Source organism: Schistocerca piceifrons, chromosome 6 (genome assembly GCF_021461385.2).
Source record: "Schistocerca piceifrons isolate TAMUIC-IGC-003096 chromosome 6, iqSchPice1.1, whole genome shotgun sequence".
In the NCBI taxonomy this organism is placed as follows: domain Eukaryota; kingdom Metazoa; phylum Arthropoda; class Insecta; order Orthoptera; family Acrididae; genus Schistocerca; species Schistocerca piceifrons.
Window position 1 is genome coordinate 8,816,536 of NC_060143.1, and position 14,055 is coordinate 8,830,590.

Genomic DNA, 14,055 nt, shown 5'->3' on the forward strand with positions numbered 1-14,055 from the left:
CCTTTCCTACCTCCTACATCAAGTACAACTTTTGTGAATTCTACTATGGCTGACTCTGTATTTTTGTCACTTCAGAAACCAAACTGTGATTCGCTTAAAAGATTGTATTTATTCAGGTAACTCATTTATCTGTTTTTCATAATTGCTTCTATTATTTTTGAGAATGCTGACAGAAGGGAAATAGGCCGGTAATTTTCTATGTCTTCTGCATTACCTTTCTTAAGCAAAGGTACAACTCTTGCCTGTTTCAACTGCTCTGGAAATGTCCCTGATGTGAAGGATTCATTTATTATATTTGTTAAGGGGCCTTGTATAATCCCTATGCATTGTTTCAGAACATACATTGGTACAACATCTAAGCCTACTGACATTTTATTTTTTAGTTTTTGAATTGTTTTGTTGACTCCATTCTCTTTGGTTGGAAGTAACATCAGTGTATTTAGTGCAAAATCATTTACAGGTGTTATATTTGTTTAGGGGAATTTTTGCTGTAACTTCTCTGCGATACTTGAAAAATGTTCATTTACATAGTTTGCTAAGTGCCGTGGATCATTTATTATTTTATCCCCCTCCCTTATCAGTATGTTATTCTGTGTTTTTCTGCCTCTCCCCATTTCCTTTTTTATAACATCCCAGACTGCTTTGCTTTTATTCTCTGCATTATATATTATTTGGTCATTAAATGACTTTTTTGCTGCAATCAGCACCTTCCTATAGGTCTTTTTCTATCTATGATAGAAATTTAAGAATTCTGGATCATTGCGAATCTTTTTCATGGAACTGAGGTGTTTAAGTGTTTGGGAGGACTTCTTAATACCTGCTGTTATCCATATGTTTTTGTGAGATGTTGATACAAACATGCATACTTGTGGAAATGCCTTTTTAAAGTTCAGTTTAAACAGTGTGGAGCATTTAGAGAATTTCATATTCACATTGGTTTCCTTATAAACTTCACCCCAGCTTTGTTTTTCTAGTCCTTTTGAAAAATCTTTTATTTTGATTTCTGATAGATTTCGTTTGTGGGCTTGTAGTTTAGGGAATGATTTGATGGCTGACTTTACTGCTGTTATTTGACAGAGATGGTCTGATAGTCCAAGATCTTTTACAGCTACATCACATTTTTCCCTGTCAATATTTGTGGCCACATGGTCAATTACTCATGAAGTCGTCTTGGTAACCCTTATTGCACTATTGACCAATAGGGACATGCCAAAACTTTGATGTTTATGAAGGTGCTGCTGGTTTCATTTATGATGTTAGCGTTGATGTTAATGTCCGCACACAGAATTATGTTGACTTTTGTACTTGAGACTTTATCTACAACTTCTGATAATTATTGAAAAAAATGTCCACACTACCACTGGGAGATCTATACACAAACAAAATGATTAATTTCTTGGTGATATCAGGCCCTGTTAATTCAATAGCTGATGTTTCATTATGAACGTAAAAAAATTTTGATTGTTCATTATTGAACAGTCCTCATATTTATAATTTCATGTAAGGTCATAAATTATGTGTTGGAGAGCCAAAATACTTGAGAGATGCAATTAAAGCTGGGTACTTTTTCAGTTAAGGCAAAATAAATGTCATAGTAAATGAAAAATGCAATATGCTTATTAATGATGTGATTAAGGACTGTGATTGTTTAGAATGTGCCCTTTATGTTTGAGTTATTTGTAGTGTCCCTTCAGATGGAGTTAAGTGATCTAAAACAGACAAACTGCCATTGCTACTGAGTTGCACTTTTGGGATGTTCCGGATCTCAGTCATTACATGATGGCGATGTGCCATAAATAATGGTAATTATGTGGGGTATTTGCTAAAAATAAGATAGTAATTCACATTTGAATTCCAAGGCACTGTAATTTTCATTGTTATTGCAGTTAAAGCACCTTTCATACAAACAATGGTCTAGTACATTCATTTTGTATTGACAGAATTGATCCAACAGGATGTGCATGGAGTCAGCACTCTGCTTTCTGAGCCATTGGTAGTTTCCCAGACTTCTCACTCAAGTAGCTCTTCAGCTGGCATCACAAGACTGAGTGCACCCTGTTCCAACTTGCCCACCAAGGAAAAGTGCCTGGCGGTATTGGGAATTGAACCTGGATTTCCCATATTGCAGTCAGATACACTGACTACTTGCCTGTGGAGGCAGACACATAAATCGAAGTGATTTCTACTAATTATTTCTTTCCAGAATGAATTTTCACTCTACAGTGGAGTGGTGCTGATTTGAAACTTCCTGGCAGATTAAACTTGTGTGTTGGACCGGAACTCGAACCTAGAACTTTTGCCTTTTGTGGGCAAGTGGTCCGCTGACTGAACTATCCAAGCATGACCCACAACTTATCCTCACAGTTTCACTTCTGCAGGCACCTCTGTTCTGTCTTCCACATTTCAGTTGCCTTTGGAAGACAGAGTAAATTTGTTTTCGTTGCTGGTCAGTTTAAATGCTTTTACCTGAATATTGAAAATACTCTCAAGTCTTTGTGTTTACTGTTCTTGTTCCTAGTATTGATTTTTGTCAGCTAAACTATTTGTTTGAAAATAGAATGTACGAATTAACAACAAATTTAATAAAGGAATAAATGTACTATTAGCTTACACTACAAAAATTATAAATAATATATGCTTTAGAACTCAAGAAAACTATCTCCCTGATAAGAGAGATGATAGGAAATATTTATTAATACTACTCATTGCTACATAACATTGTAGTTGAAGTTAAGGGTAAAAGGTAAAAATGAAAAGGGTAAAAATCCCCCAGGCTGTGGCTAAGCCATGTCTCCACCATATCCTTTCTTCTGGGAGTGCTAGTTCTGCAAGTTTCACAGAAGAGCTTCTGTGAAGTTTGGAAGGTAGGAGATGAGGTACTGGCAGAATTGTTTGGATAGCTCAGAGGTAGAGCACTTGCCCATGAAGGCAAAGGTCCCGAATTCGAGTCTCGTTCCAGCACACAGTTATAATCTGCCAGGAAGTTTCAGTAATAAGCTTGGTTTCACAAGTTGTTCTGTCTTTGATAATGTAGGATTGGCCGGTTTTAGGACTGGGGAAGTTGGTAGTGAGTGGACGCGTTGAATAGGTTTGACATTGGCATCAGTTGTAGTTATAATGGAGTAGGGATAGTGGTCTCTGAATGTCAGATGCATTGACAGAGATTTTATGGAGTTTAGGATGGCAGTAGAAGGTGACGGTGGGTTGTGTTGGAAGGATATTGGTGGGAGGGGGGGAAGAGGAGAGGGGGGAGGGAATCTTATTTCAGGACTTGACTTGAGAAAGTCAAGTCTTGACAGACTAATGAATTGAGACATTATTCAAGGCCTGGGTGACAAGTGGACAGTGGGTGAAAAGAAGGATACTTCTGTGTATTTTTTTGGAATTGGAGAGGGTTAGATGAGTAAACTTCTCGTGAGATTTGTTCATGAATAAGATCTGTGGCATAGTTGCAGGAGAGGAATGTCTGGTAGAATATGTTGGTATAGGCATAGAGGGATCTTGGGTGGAGCAGATAAAAGCTGATGAGCTGCTTTGTCTCACAATTTTATAGTTTTATAAATATGAATTAATAAACGTCTTTCAGCCATCTAGTTGCCAACCTTATTTTATTTGGCAACCAGTTTCAGCATTTTATCAAACGATCCTCAGGCCCCTGACCAATGTGTAGGAAGATTCTACCTCAGTTGTAATCAAAACAGATGCTAGCAATACTGGTATTAGTAGCTTTTTGCTGTTGTGATCACTTCAGACATCATCTGCTGGCAGGTGATGGTTGAAGTGATGGCTATAACCAAGTCCCACAACCATCTCTAAAAAGATGAATGTACAGAGACTTTAATTACTGAGTTTGTTTTGATCATGAAATTTGTCTTGGTAACTTCAAATATTGCTTCATTAAGTTTTTTACGTGAGTGGGGCCTTGCCTTCATAGCAGAAGGTAAAGGGCTTCATTGACAAACTACACAACGGGAATAAAATTGATTGCATAACAGAAGATCATCAAATTAAGAATCATATATGGGTTCCTGCAAGGCCTGCTGCTATTATTAGCTTACATTCATTCTATTTCAAAGATTTTAAAGAAGTGTTCAAAAACTATAATGTTAATCAACCACATCAGACAGAGACCAGGTGACAGCTGAGGAGACCTATAATTGGTTCACAGGAAACTGATTATTTGTTACTGTTGTTGTGTTTTATGTATTACACAATTTCAAATGAGTACAATGAGTTTTTGGCAATAGAAATAAGCACCAATTATCATATGCTATATCAAACACTGTTGTAAAAGTGTTCAGTTGAATAAGAATCTGAAACAGAATTGACACATAAATGGACTAATCAGGAAATTCAGTTCAGGTTGTTTGGCTGCTAATAGGATCTCTTGCTGTTTTGATTTGAAGAGATATGTTAAAGCTTATTTTGCAAACTGTCACTCCAGGTTGTTCCATTGTAGCATGTTCTTGAGTAATACAGGTAAAGTAAATAAATTATCTGTTCAACAAAAGTGAACAATAAAAATATTGTGTGATGAAGTAATATGTCTTGCTGACTTCTCATTAAGAATTGTGGAATTCTTACCCTCATATCCTAGTAAATTTGTTCCTTAATGGGATTTTGGGGCTAATAATAAAACTCGGTATCAGATGAACTAATTTATACAATCATAATACAGTTCCCATAAATAAGTCTTGTAGACTTTGGCTCTTTATGTAGTTTACAGAATGGGCTTCAGATGTGAAGATCATCAAGAATCTGGCACTAGACACGAAGCAGTAAATTGGGAATCACTGTAAATTACGATGGAAATCAGAGCATATATTATTAGAATGTTCTTCATAATGAATGGGGTGTTCTTAGGAACGATAGAAACTTCAAGGAAGAAAGTTGGTTCCAGTTGCAAAGATTTGATTTGCTGGGCATTACCAGTTTCAACCCTAGGTCATTATTAGTCTGGTACTGTGCGCTGTGGAATTTGAATCCCCGCCAAATGTCATGGATGTTGAAGACCCCTAGAGGTCTCTACACCCCCGCGCCGTAAGGTGTGGTGGCGCACGCGTCCTGGCCCACATTTGGAGTGAGGGTGCCACAGTGGAACATGTGGTTCCAGCGGCCAATAGCAGTGCCCCCGATAGAGTATTTAAGCGCCTGCTTCTTGCTCAGCCAGTGAGTCTTATTGTTGCATGAGTCTTGACACATCGCCTCGACAACAGACAGCGTATTTATCATTCTTTGTTCTCATTACTAGTGGATGTCTTGGATTCATTTGGTTGTCTCTGTCACTCCATTTCTTCTTGCGTGTTGTCATCGTAAGGTCTCTCTCCATCGTCTGTCGTTGTTTCATGTCCATACTTTCCGTTCATTTGTTTGTTTGTGGGCCGCTCTCGTTTTGGTCCTGCTGCCCTTTCTCGGCCACTTTGCGACCGTTCTGGTCGCGGTTACAACAGGTTACAACAATTATATGTTAAGAAAAAGCTCTAATGTGGGTAGCAAACATGATAGCTGCTAGGTATGTATTTTGACAACTTGAATTCTCAGCTGCATAATCTCCAAAGCTCTTCATTACTGTATTTATTATCATTTTTAGTTATATTTATCTATGAAAACACAAACTGGATATTCTGCAGTATTTTGATGACCTACTGAAGTCAGTAGTAATTTTAGCTGGCCTTTGGTAGGAATACAGACTTATTATAGCTTGCACTGTTGCTAAACAGTATCCTGTATGTACAGTATATCTCTTGTTATGGTAGTATCTGGTATGCAATTGCTTGTTGTGGATAAACTCCATAAGTAACGTGAGTAGTTTACTTGTATAAAAGTTGCAGTGGCACGGGACCTGTGACATGCAAACTGGACTTTCAACAATTTTGTAATTAGATGAAAGTGCAGGTTTTTCAACCATGGAACACTTACAACAACTCCTAACAAAAAATATGCATGGATATCAGCAGGGTAACAACAGCTATACCAAAGTCAGTGCAAGCATTAGTTACTTTAGCAGGAATGTCTTCTGTGCCACTCGTGTTTATAGACTTTCCACCATTTAATAAACAACACGAAGAGTGGGACACCTAGTGCCTGTGACTGCAGATACATTTTTTGACCTGTAATATTTCTGATACAGGAAGACAAAAGGCCATGTTGTTGTATCAGACAATACAAAAACTAGAGCCTTTACTGAATCCAGTGGAACGTGAATTGCTTAGAATGTTTATTCCAAGAACATTTTTCAACAGAAACATGTCTTATTGCGGCCAGGTTAGAATTTTGACAACGGAAGAAGGGCCCAAATCAATCATACGAAGACTGGACTGCTGACCTACAGGGATTTATTGGGAATTGTATTTTTAAAAATTTGTGCAGGCGGAATTGAGGAAATTATAGTGTCTCGAACCTCTGACACGGAAGTGCAAACCACACATTGGGGCAATCAGATTTGTCTCTAATGGAAATAATGTGAATTGAAACTGTCTGCTTCTCTGCTCTCTTTGACAAGGCCGTTGGCAGAACAAGGGTGAATCCTTATAACAAAAGTCTGTCGGCTACCACTGCTAATGATTGTAATTCGTAATTGAAGCAGTAGCTTTGAGTGAACTGGGGACTCAGGGTGTTTTGATTCCAAACTGAAGATGGTACCCCTATACTGTGAATTTATCCTCAGTCACCTACACACCTTTAAAATGTTTTGTTTCATTAATAGAAAACAGTTTGGGATGCCTTTGTCATTCTACCTACTTTTATTAGGCTGGCTTTATGGATTTTCTCCCTGGTTTCGTTTTTTTCTACAGCAGTTAGTCCTGTCACTAGCACCAGGCTCTAACATACAATTCACGAGACTCCCACAGATTTTCTGCACCTTCACTAATTGCTACACTGCCAAGGCACTGGCTTGTATAAACACAACATACTGTAAAACAATTGTGTATGTGTACTGTATATCGAGGGGAGAAGCACATTCAAAATGTGGTTGTATTTCGGAGTTTTTTGTGGCACTATAAATTGTAGCTACAATCAAAAATCCGAAGGATGTTGGGAGTAAGTCAATGTTACGAATAACAAATGCTCATTTTGGGATGGATAGTCATACTTTCAAGCATGTGAGAAAATTTTTAACATTTCCATTCCTCTTAGTGTCTCCAGAACTTCTCCTCTTAATGAGAGCCACAAAATCTTGACCAGTATTTCATGATGTTACTAATGCATAAAAATGTATGGAAATTTTCCTGATTGCAGACAAGCAGTCGAAAACTTTTTCAAAAGGCTTACGTAGTTTCATACTTCAATTTCATAAAAAAAGTATAGGCCTACATATTGGTATATTTTTGTGGTTACGTATTCAAGCGAATAAGGAAACATGTAGTTGCAAGTAATTACTGTGTTCGTGTATAAATAGCCAAGACTGTTAAATTTAGCATGGCATAAAATGTTCATGAAAGCATAAAATGTTCATGAAAGCAAGGAGATGCTCTGGATTGCATGAGACTACATTGTGTGGGTATGAATAAGTAGATAATTATAACATATTACAGATAGTGTAAAAAGTTTTGTGGTCTAATATGCATGCTTTTTTTTCCCTCAATAGAGTAACCGTTTATTGTAACTCTTGAAGAAAAGAAGTGAGTTGTAGATGTGAGAAGGGCTGGCCTTATGAAGAAGCTTTTGTAGTATCTGTACAGAATATTAGCATTTGTGCTTTCTGTCTTGAGATATGCCAGTTCATGAATGCAGGCAAGAAGAAAGTAGTGTGGAATGTAGTGCCAACATTGTTTGGTGTTCCAAATCAACCTCAGTCATATTGCCCAACAGATGCACTATGCCAGAACAAAGAAAGCAAAAAGCATTGTACTCTGTGGATGCCACTGATGGAGGTGAATTGAGTGTATCAGTAAATGCACAAATACAGAGGCTGCACTAGTTGATTAAGGTGTGCCACTCATTTCATGTGAGGAAGAAATAATTAAATGGAACAGCTGATAACATAAAGAAACAATTGAAACATAAAGCTGCCAAGATTGTTTGTTTGCATCAAAGATGCAGACAGCTTAAAAGGTACATATACCATCCAAGGACTGCAAAAAGAAAGTTGATTGCAGGAAATGGCTAAATCAGGCAGGTAATAATTAAGATCATAGGGTGTCAGCATCTTAGAAATAAAGCCTGAGGTCTTATTTTGAGCAAAGTTAGAACAAACATTGGGCTCAATTTTATGATAAAATAAAGGTGTGTCCTGTGAATATGCTATATTGTAGTTGACTTACACATAAATATTTATCAGAATATTTTCATCTTCCATCAGTTAGAAATTTACAGAAATATCTGGAAGGTGTACAACTAAAATGTTGTTTGTGTGTCTATCGACCTGCCAGCGCTTTTGTTCGGTAAGTCACCTCATCTTTGTTTTTATATATAATTTTTCCCACGTGGAATGTTTCCTTCCATTACATTGACAACTAAAATGTTGCATTAATGAAAAAAAATTATTTGTTGAAAGAGAAGGTGAAGTGCTTTTCTTAAATTAAAAAACCTGTAAATTTGCATAAGTATGATATTACATTAGTGTCAGATTTATCATAAGATGATTCACTGGATGTTGTGACTGGGTTTTTGAAGAATTTGGTGAGACATGAACCCCATAATCCCAAACACTGTTGTAATAGTAGTGATAAATGGTTTGCACCAATCATTATCACATTTTTGTAATGAATGTGTGCCTGCTGATATACTTTCAATAGTACATAAGTTAAGAGAGATGGGTATTACTGATAAGAGCTGTGTGACGAAGGGTCAAATTTCATTGAGTGGAGGTAATATCTGGGTGTGTGTGAAGAGAAATCTTTTGTGACTTATGAGAAAGAAAAGATTTATTTCCTGTATGACTCTCATCTTTTGAAGACTGTCAGAAATAATTTGTTTAAGTGCAATATTTTGTGTGAAATGGAAAGTCGCAGCTTTGATACAACTTCTTGGAAAGACATAGTGTTGTTGTATGAGAGTGATAGTTAACACAGTTTCACATTAGCACCTAAATTTGTCAGTCAATAGTAGGAGTTGTTGAGGTGCTTGATGTTGCAGTCTTATGCCCGCAATCATTTACAGCTTTGCAGATTTTTGTAAAGAAAAAAGAAAAAAGACCTTCTCTGTTTGACATTTTTAATTGTGCAGTTTCAGAGGACCTGTAACTCTGAAAAATGGTATCACAAGTCATTCTGAGAATTTGGCTGTTTTATTGAGAATGAAACCTTGGATTGAATCGTGGAAATTTGAAGATAGTAGTGCTAGAGATTATACTGGTAGAATCAGATGCAAAAATGATTCGCAAATGAATGTCTCTTCGCTGCAGTTGATGGTGAGTGAGCTCACTGTAGGATGTGTGACAAATATCTGTTAATGAAGAAGGTAAACCAAGATGGGTTGGAGAATTATTTTTACAGCTATCAGACATAAAGGAGGGTTCTGTGGTAATCCCTTGACAAAACAGTTCACTCTGCATTTAATAATGCTCCACTGGGTAAGTTGAGGAGTTATCCATCAGCCAATAGCAGTTGTGATGGAGTAGATTGGGGGGTGGGGGGGTGGGGGTGCAGTAGATGAGGGAAAAGCAGTTTTAGAATATATGTTGTGGATGACAAACTGTGACTGTGATTTAAACTGGCATTTATCTGGTAATAAATATGCAACCAGTTGCTTTTTTATGATTTATTCAACCATGAACATGTTTCCGAGCCATTGCAGGCTCATCTTCAGATGGTGGTGTTACAGAAACATTGTCTTGTGGACCAAGTGTAGCTAGATGCAGTGCTTGTGAGTGCACTCACCAGTGCGTTTTGATACGTGGGAAGCAGGAAAAATAAACGTGATATGTACACACAAGGCACAGAAACAAGGACAGGGCGAAAAGGGCATTAATAAGGAGAAATAGCACCTAAGTGCCAAGAATGTAAAAATCTTGTCTAGTTTTTAATGTATTAAAATGAGTTTGGAATCTGGAAATGAGCCACAATCATTGCAGAGCATCAGAAAGTACATACCAAGCATGCAGATATAATCATAAAAAGTTCTTTTTGAACTTAAATATACCTGGTTACAATTCACTTCCTGTCTTGAACAATTTTCGACATATGTGTTACACTGCACTGACCTTTTGTTGTTATGTATTGACATTAACAGGAGATGGGATATTACTTTCATTACATTTTCCTATTCATATTGGAAAATCCACCACCATATTTAGTGGCTAAAAAATATGGACGTAACAGCGTTAAAAGTACCAAACCCTCCATTTGTGTTGTGCCATTCTTCTGTAACTACAGGCTAGCTGATTGTAGTGCTAGCATTGCTTCAGCTGTCAAAACGTTGCACTTTTTGCCCTACAGAGTTTCATGACTGTTTGTCTTAGATTGTGGTAGCACTGAAAAAGCTTCTCTTGCAGTGATGTGTTTTAATTGTGCTTTTAAATGTCATACTGTTTTGTGCATGTCAGTTTATAATCATTGTCTTTTTTTCAGGGTTGGAAATGTTTAGAGGACAATTTGGTGATCAAATTTGTGTAAGGAAGTTGAATGTGAAACCACTACCTGCCCAAGAAGTTAGGCTCAAGCCACTGACTCACATAGAAACTTCTTCAGACCTTTCACTACTGATTCATCACCAATATAATAGCAGCATAATTTCTGTACGAAACAGGCTAAGAATTTTACACTATGGCAGACCTCTGACATTTGAAGTGACTGACATTAAACCATATAAAATGTGTGATGTAAACATTGAAGAGGCAGCAGATGATATTTCTAGGCTGAAAATTGAAGAATCGGAAACCTTTTCGGAGTCATGCCAAGTGAAGAAAAGTGTGGAAGTTATGAATGACATTGAAGTTTATTCAGTGATCAGCAGCACTTCATGGGTTCTTCAGCGGACAAGTGCATTGCCAGCTGATGACAAACAGGATATTACTGTGGACGATGTAGGAGGCATGGTGGACATTGTAAATGAGATTACAGAGCTAATGAACCTAGCATTCGGGGATGTTAAGCCATTTGCAGGTATGCCTCTTTTTGTTGTCTGTGTATGTAATTAGCTATGTCAGACCAGTATTGAGTTTGAAGACTGCAACAACAACATATAACTGACATTGACTCATGCAAGTAAATGCGATAGAATGAGAAAAGATGAAGACATTATGTTAATAATTAGTTTTTTCAGATGTAAGGAGTAGAAGTGTGATTGCACAGGAAATACAAGGTCCAGGTTGTTTGAAATAGCAGTACGTTGTCTCAGTATCTCCTAAGTTACTCTTACATACGTCCATACTGTTTTCTGCAAAGTTTAGTGCACCTAGTTTTTAACTGATTTTTAACTCTTGTAAACTATTCATAAATCTTTAGGAGCTTATTTAGCTGTGTAATAAATGTAATAGCAATTAATTTGGCAAGACAGTGATGTTTAGATGAAAAATATGTGGCTCAGTTTTCAGTTTTGAAAGTTAACTTATACATTTCATTCTCATCCATTCCCTGCTTAAAAGAAATGAATGAAGACATAAGTACTTGCAGTTAGTAATTGTACATAGTACCTTACAAAAGGTAAATTACAATTTAAAAAGAAGAAGATATTGTAGAATGAAGTTCAAAACATTAAAAAGATGAAACTATTTGGAGTAGTATGGAAAGTTTTAGCAGAATATAAATAATTTAGGAGTAAAGGTAACAACTAGCTGAGTACTAGAGGTGCTGAGTTATTGACAGGCACATAAACACGACACACACACACACACACACGCACGCACACACACACACACACACACACACACACACACACACACACACACACACACCTCTACAGCTACATTGACATTGTGCCACCATTATTTATTCAGCGGGCATACAAGTGTGTGTGTGTGTGTGTGTGTGTGTGTGTGTGTGTGTGTGTGTCGGTGAGTTGTTAGCTATGATCCTAAACTATATGAAAAAATACATTAAAATAAGAAGTAGTGGTTCCTGTAAAATGAAAGTAGAACATTGGATAAGCTGAGGTGATATAGTGGTAAAGACACTGGATTAGTTTGTTGGAGGAGCAGACTGCTAATTGCCATTGCTTCATCCTGATTTAGGTTTTCCATTGTTTCTCCAAAACACTGCAAGTGGTTACTTGGATGGCTTCTTCATAACGGTATGATCAGTTTCTTCTTGCATCTCTGAACTGAGCTAGTGGCCTGTCTGTATGTACTAGACAGATTCAAACACAACTACAATTAAAAAAACAAAAAAAAGGATATGGGGGGAGAGGGCATAGCTATTACCTAGCAAAGTGAAATGAAGAACTGTCTGTGGTGGCAGCATTGCTTTGTTTACAGCTGAAAAATAGGTGGGGGTGTGGTTAACGGGGTACCCTCTGGTGTTCTTACAAGTGGAGCTCTCAATCACTATATGTCATTCTTGAAACTCTGTCATCTCATCCGTACATGATAACTCATATATTTGGCACCTTTTAAAAACAAATTACAGATATATGACAATTTTTTCGCACAAGGAGGATGTGGTTCAGGGTTGGGGATCGATGAACCGACTGAATGATAATGTATCTTAAGGTGCCAGTTATCTCCCCCTACAGCTGTTCACCCTGGTGGACCTTTGTGGGAGAGATGTTCCCTCAGAAAGTGGACCAGATCAATTTAATTATTATCCATTAAAATAAAACCAGTTTTTGGCGTGGTGAAGTAGCTCAGTGTTTGTGGTGTCAGACACTGTGCTTGAAGTCTTGAGTTTAATGCAGGCTGTGAGATAATTTAATTTTTATTTTTTTTTTTTTGGCATTGGAATGCATTGGTTTATACGACCAGGAATAAGGAAGGAGATCATTGAATGTAGGTTACAGACTGACTTATGGCTGCAAAATTAATGTAGAAAAACCAGTATTGCAGATTTTGAATGAATTTTCACTCTACAGTAGAACATACATTATTTGACACTTTCTAGCAGATTAAAAGCATGTGCCAGACTGGGATTCAAATCTGGGACTTGTGGGTAAGTGCTGTACTGTGTTATCCAAGCACCACTCACGGCCTACACCTTCACTTCTACCAGTACCTCCCTTCCTCCTTTCCAAACATGCAGAAATTCTCCTGCATACCATGCCGGACTAGCACTCCTGGAAGAAAGGACATTGTGGAGAAATGTCTTAGCCACAGCCTATGTGATTTTTTGAGAGTGAATTTTCACTTTGCAGTAGAATGTGTGCTGATTTGCTTCTTGGCTGATTAAAACTGTGTGCCGGACTGTGTCTCGAACTGGGACATTTGGCTTTCTTGGGCAAGTGAAGATTGCAGATTAGGAGACAGGTACTGGCTGAAGTGAAGGTGTAGGTAATGAATGGTGCTTGGATAGCCCAGTAGAGCATTTTCCCATAAAAGTTAAAAGTCCCAGGTTCAAGTCCCAGTCTATCACACACTTTTAATCTGCTAGGAAGTTTGAACAATAATGCCACTGTAGCAAAGCGTCCTTTATACAATGTTCATGGTACAAGAACAGTTTATGTTACCAATTTTTTGAAAAATATAAATCATAACATGATAAATAAATTTGCATGTGCCTGGTGCATATTAAATAGGATATCGGGTGTATTCTACCTTGTTGCCATCTATTTCATAACCAAAGTGATGAAGTGAGTTATCGGCCATGTACACAATAGGCTATTGCACTGTTTTGCAAACCAAGACCATTTTATGCGTGGTAAATAAACTCATCTTGTCTGCTTTCTGAGGACACCACCTCCTTAATGAAGACCTACTGGGGTGAATGGATTTATGGTGATGTAGGAGCTGGTGCCTTAAACCACACCTCTTCTCCCCAACCAACCAACCAACCTTAAAGCAAACCATCATTCGTTCTGTTCTTCAATTCCTATCCCGGATCCCATGACCTCCCCTTGTCAGAATTTCTTTGCTAATTCTGTGTGTCATAAATTGTCAAGGTTTCGCGAAGTTGTTATCTTGTAATGCTTCAGAAAGAGCTGCCTAATATCACATGTATCATATTTGCAGTGGCATATTTATTG

The 14,055-nt window shown here is 37.5% G+C and overlaps 1 protein-coding gene across 9 annotated transcripts in view; it reads left to right on the top strand.

The window, feature by feature from the left end:
* LOC124802855 (ATPase family protein 2 homolog) overlaps positions 1–14,055 on the top strand; it is a 72,982-nt gene that overhangs the window by 8,355 nt on the left and 50,572 nt on the right. For all 9 annotated transcript variants that reach the window (XM_047263883.1, XM_047263880.1, XM_047263878.1 and 6 more), the window contains one exon: positions 10,512–11,045. In XM_047263883.1, coding sequence (XP_047119839.1) covers positions 10,512–11,045 — 534 coding nt within the window. The remainder of the gene's footprint in view (positions 1–10,511; positions 11,046–14,055) is intronic.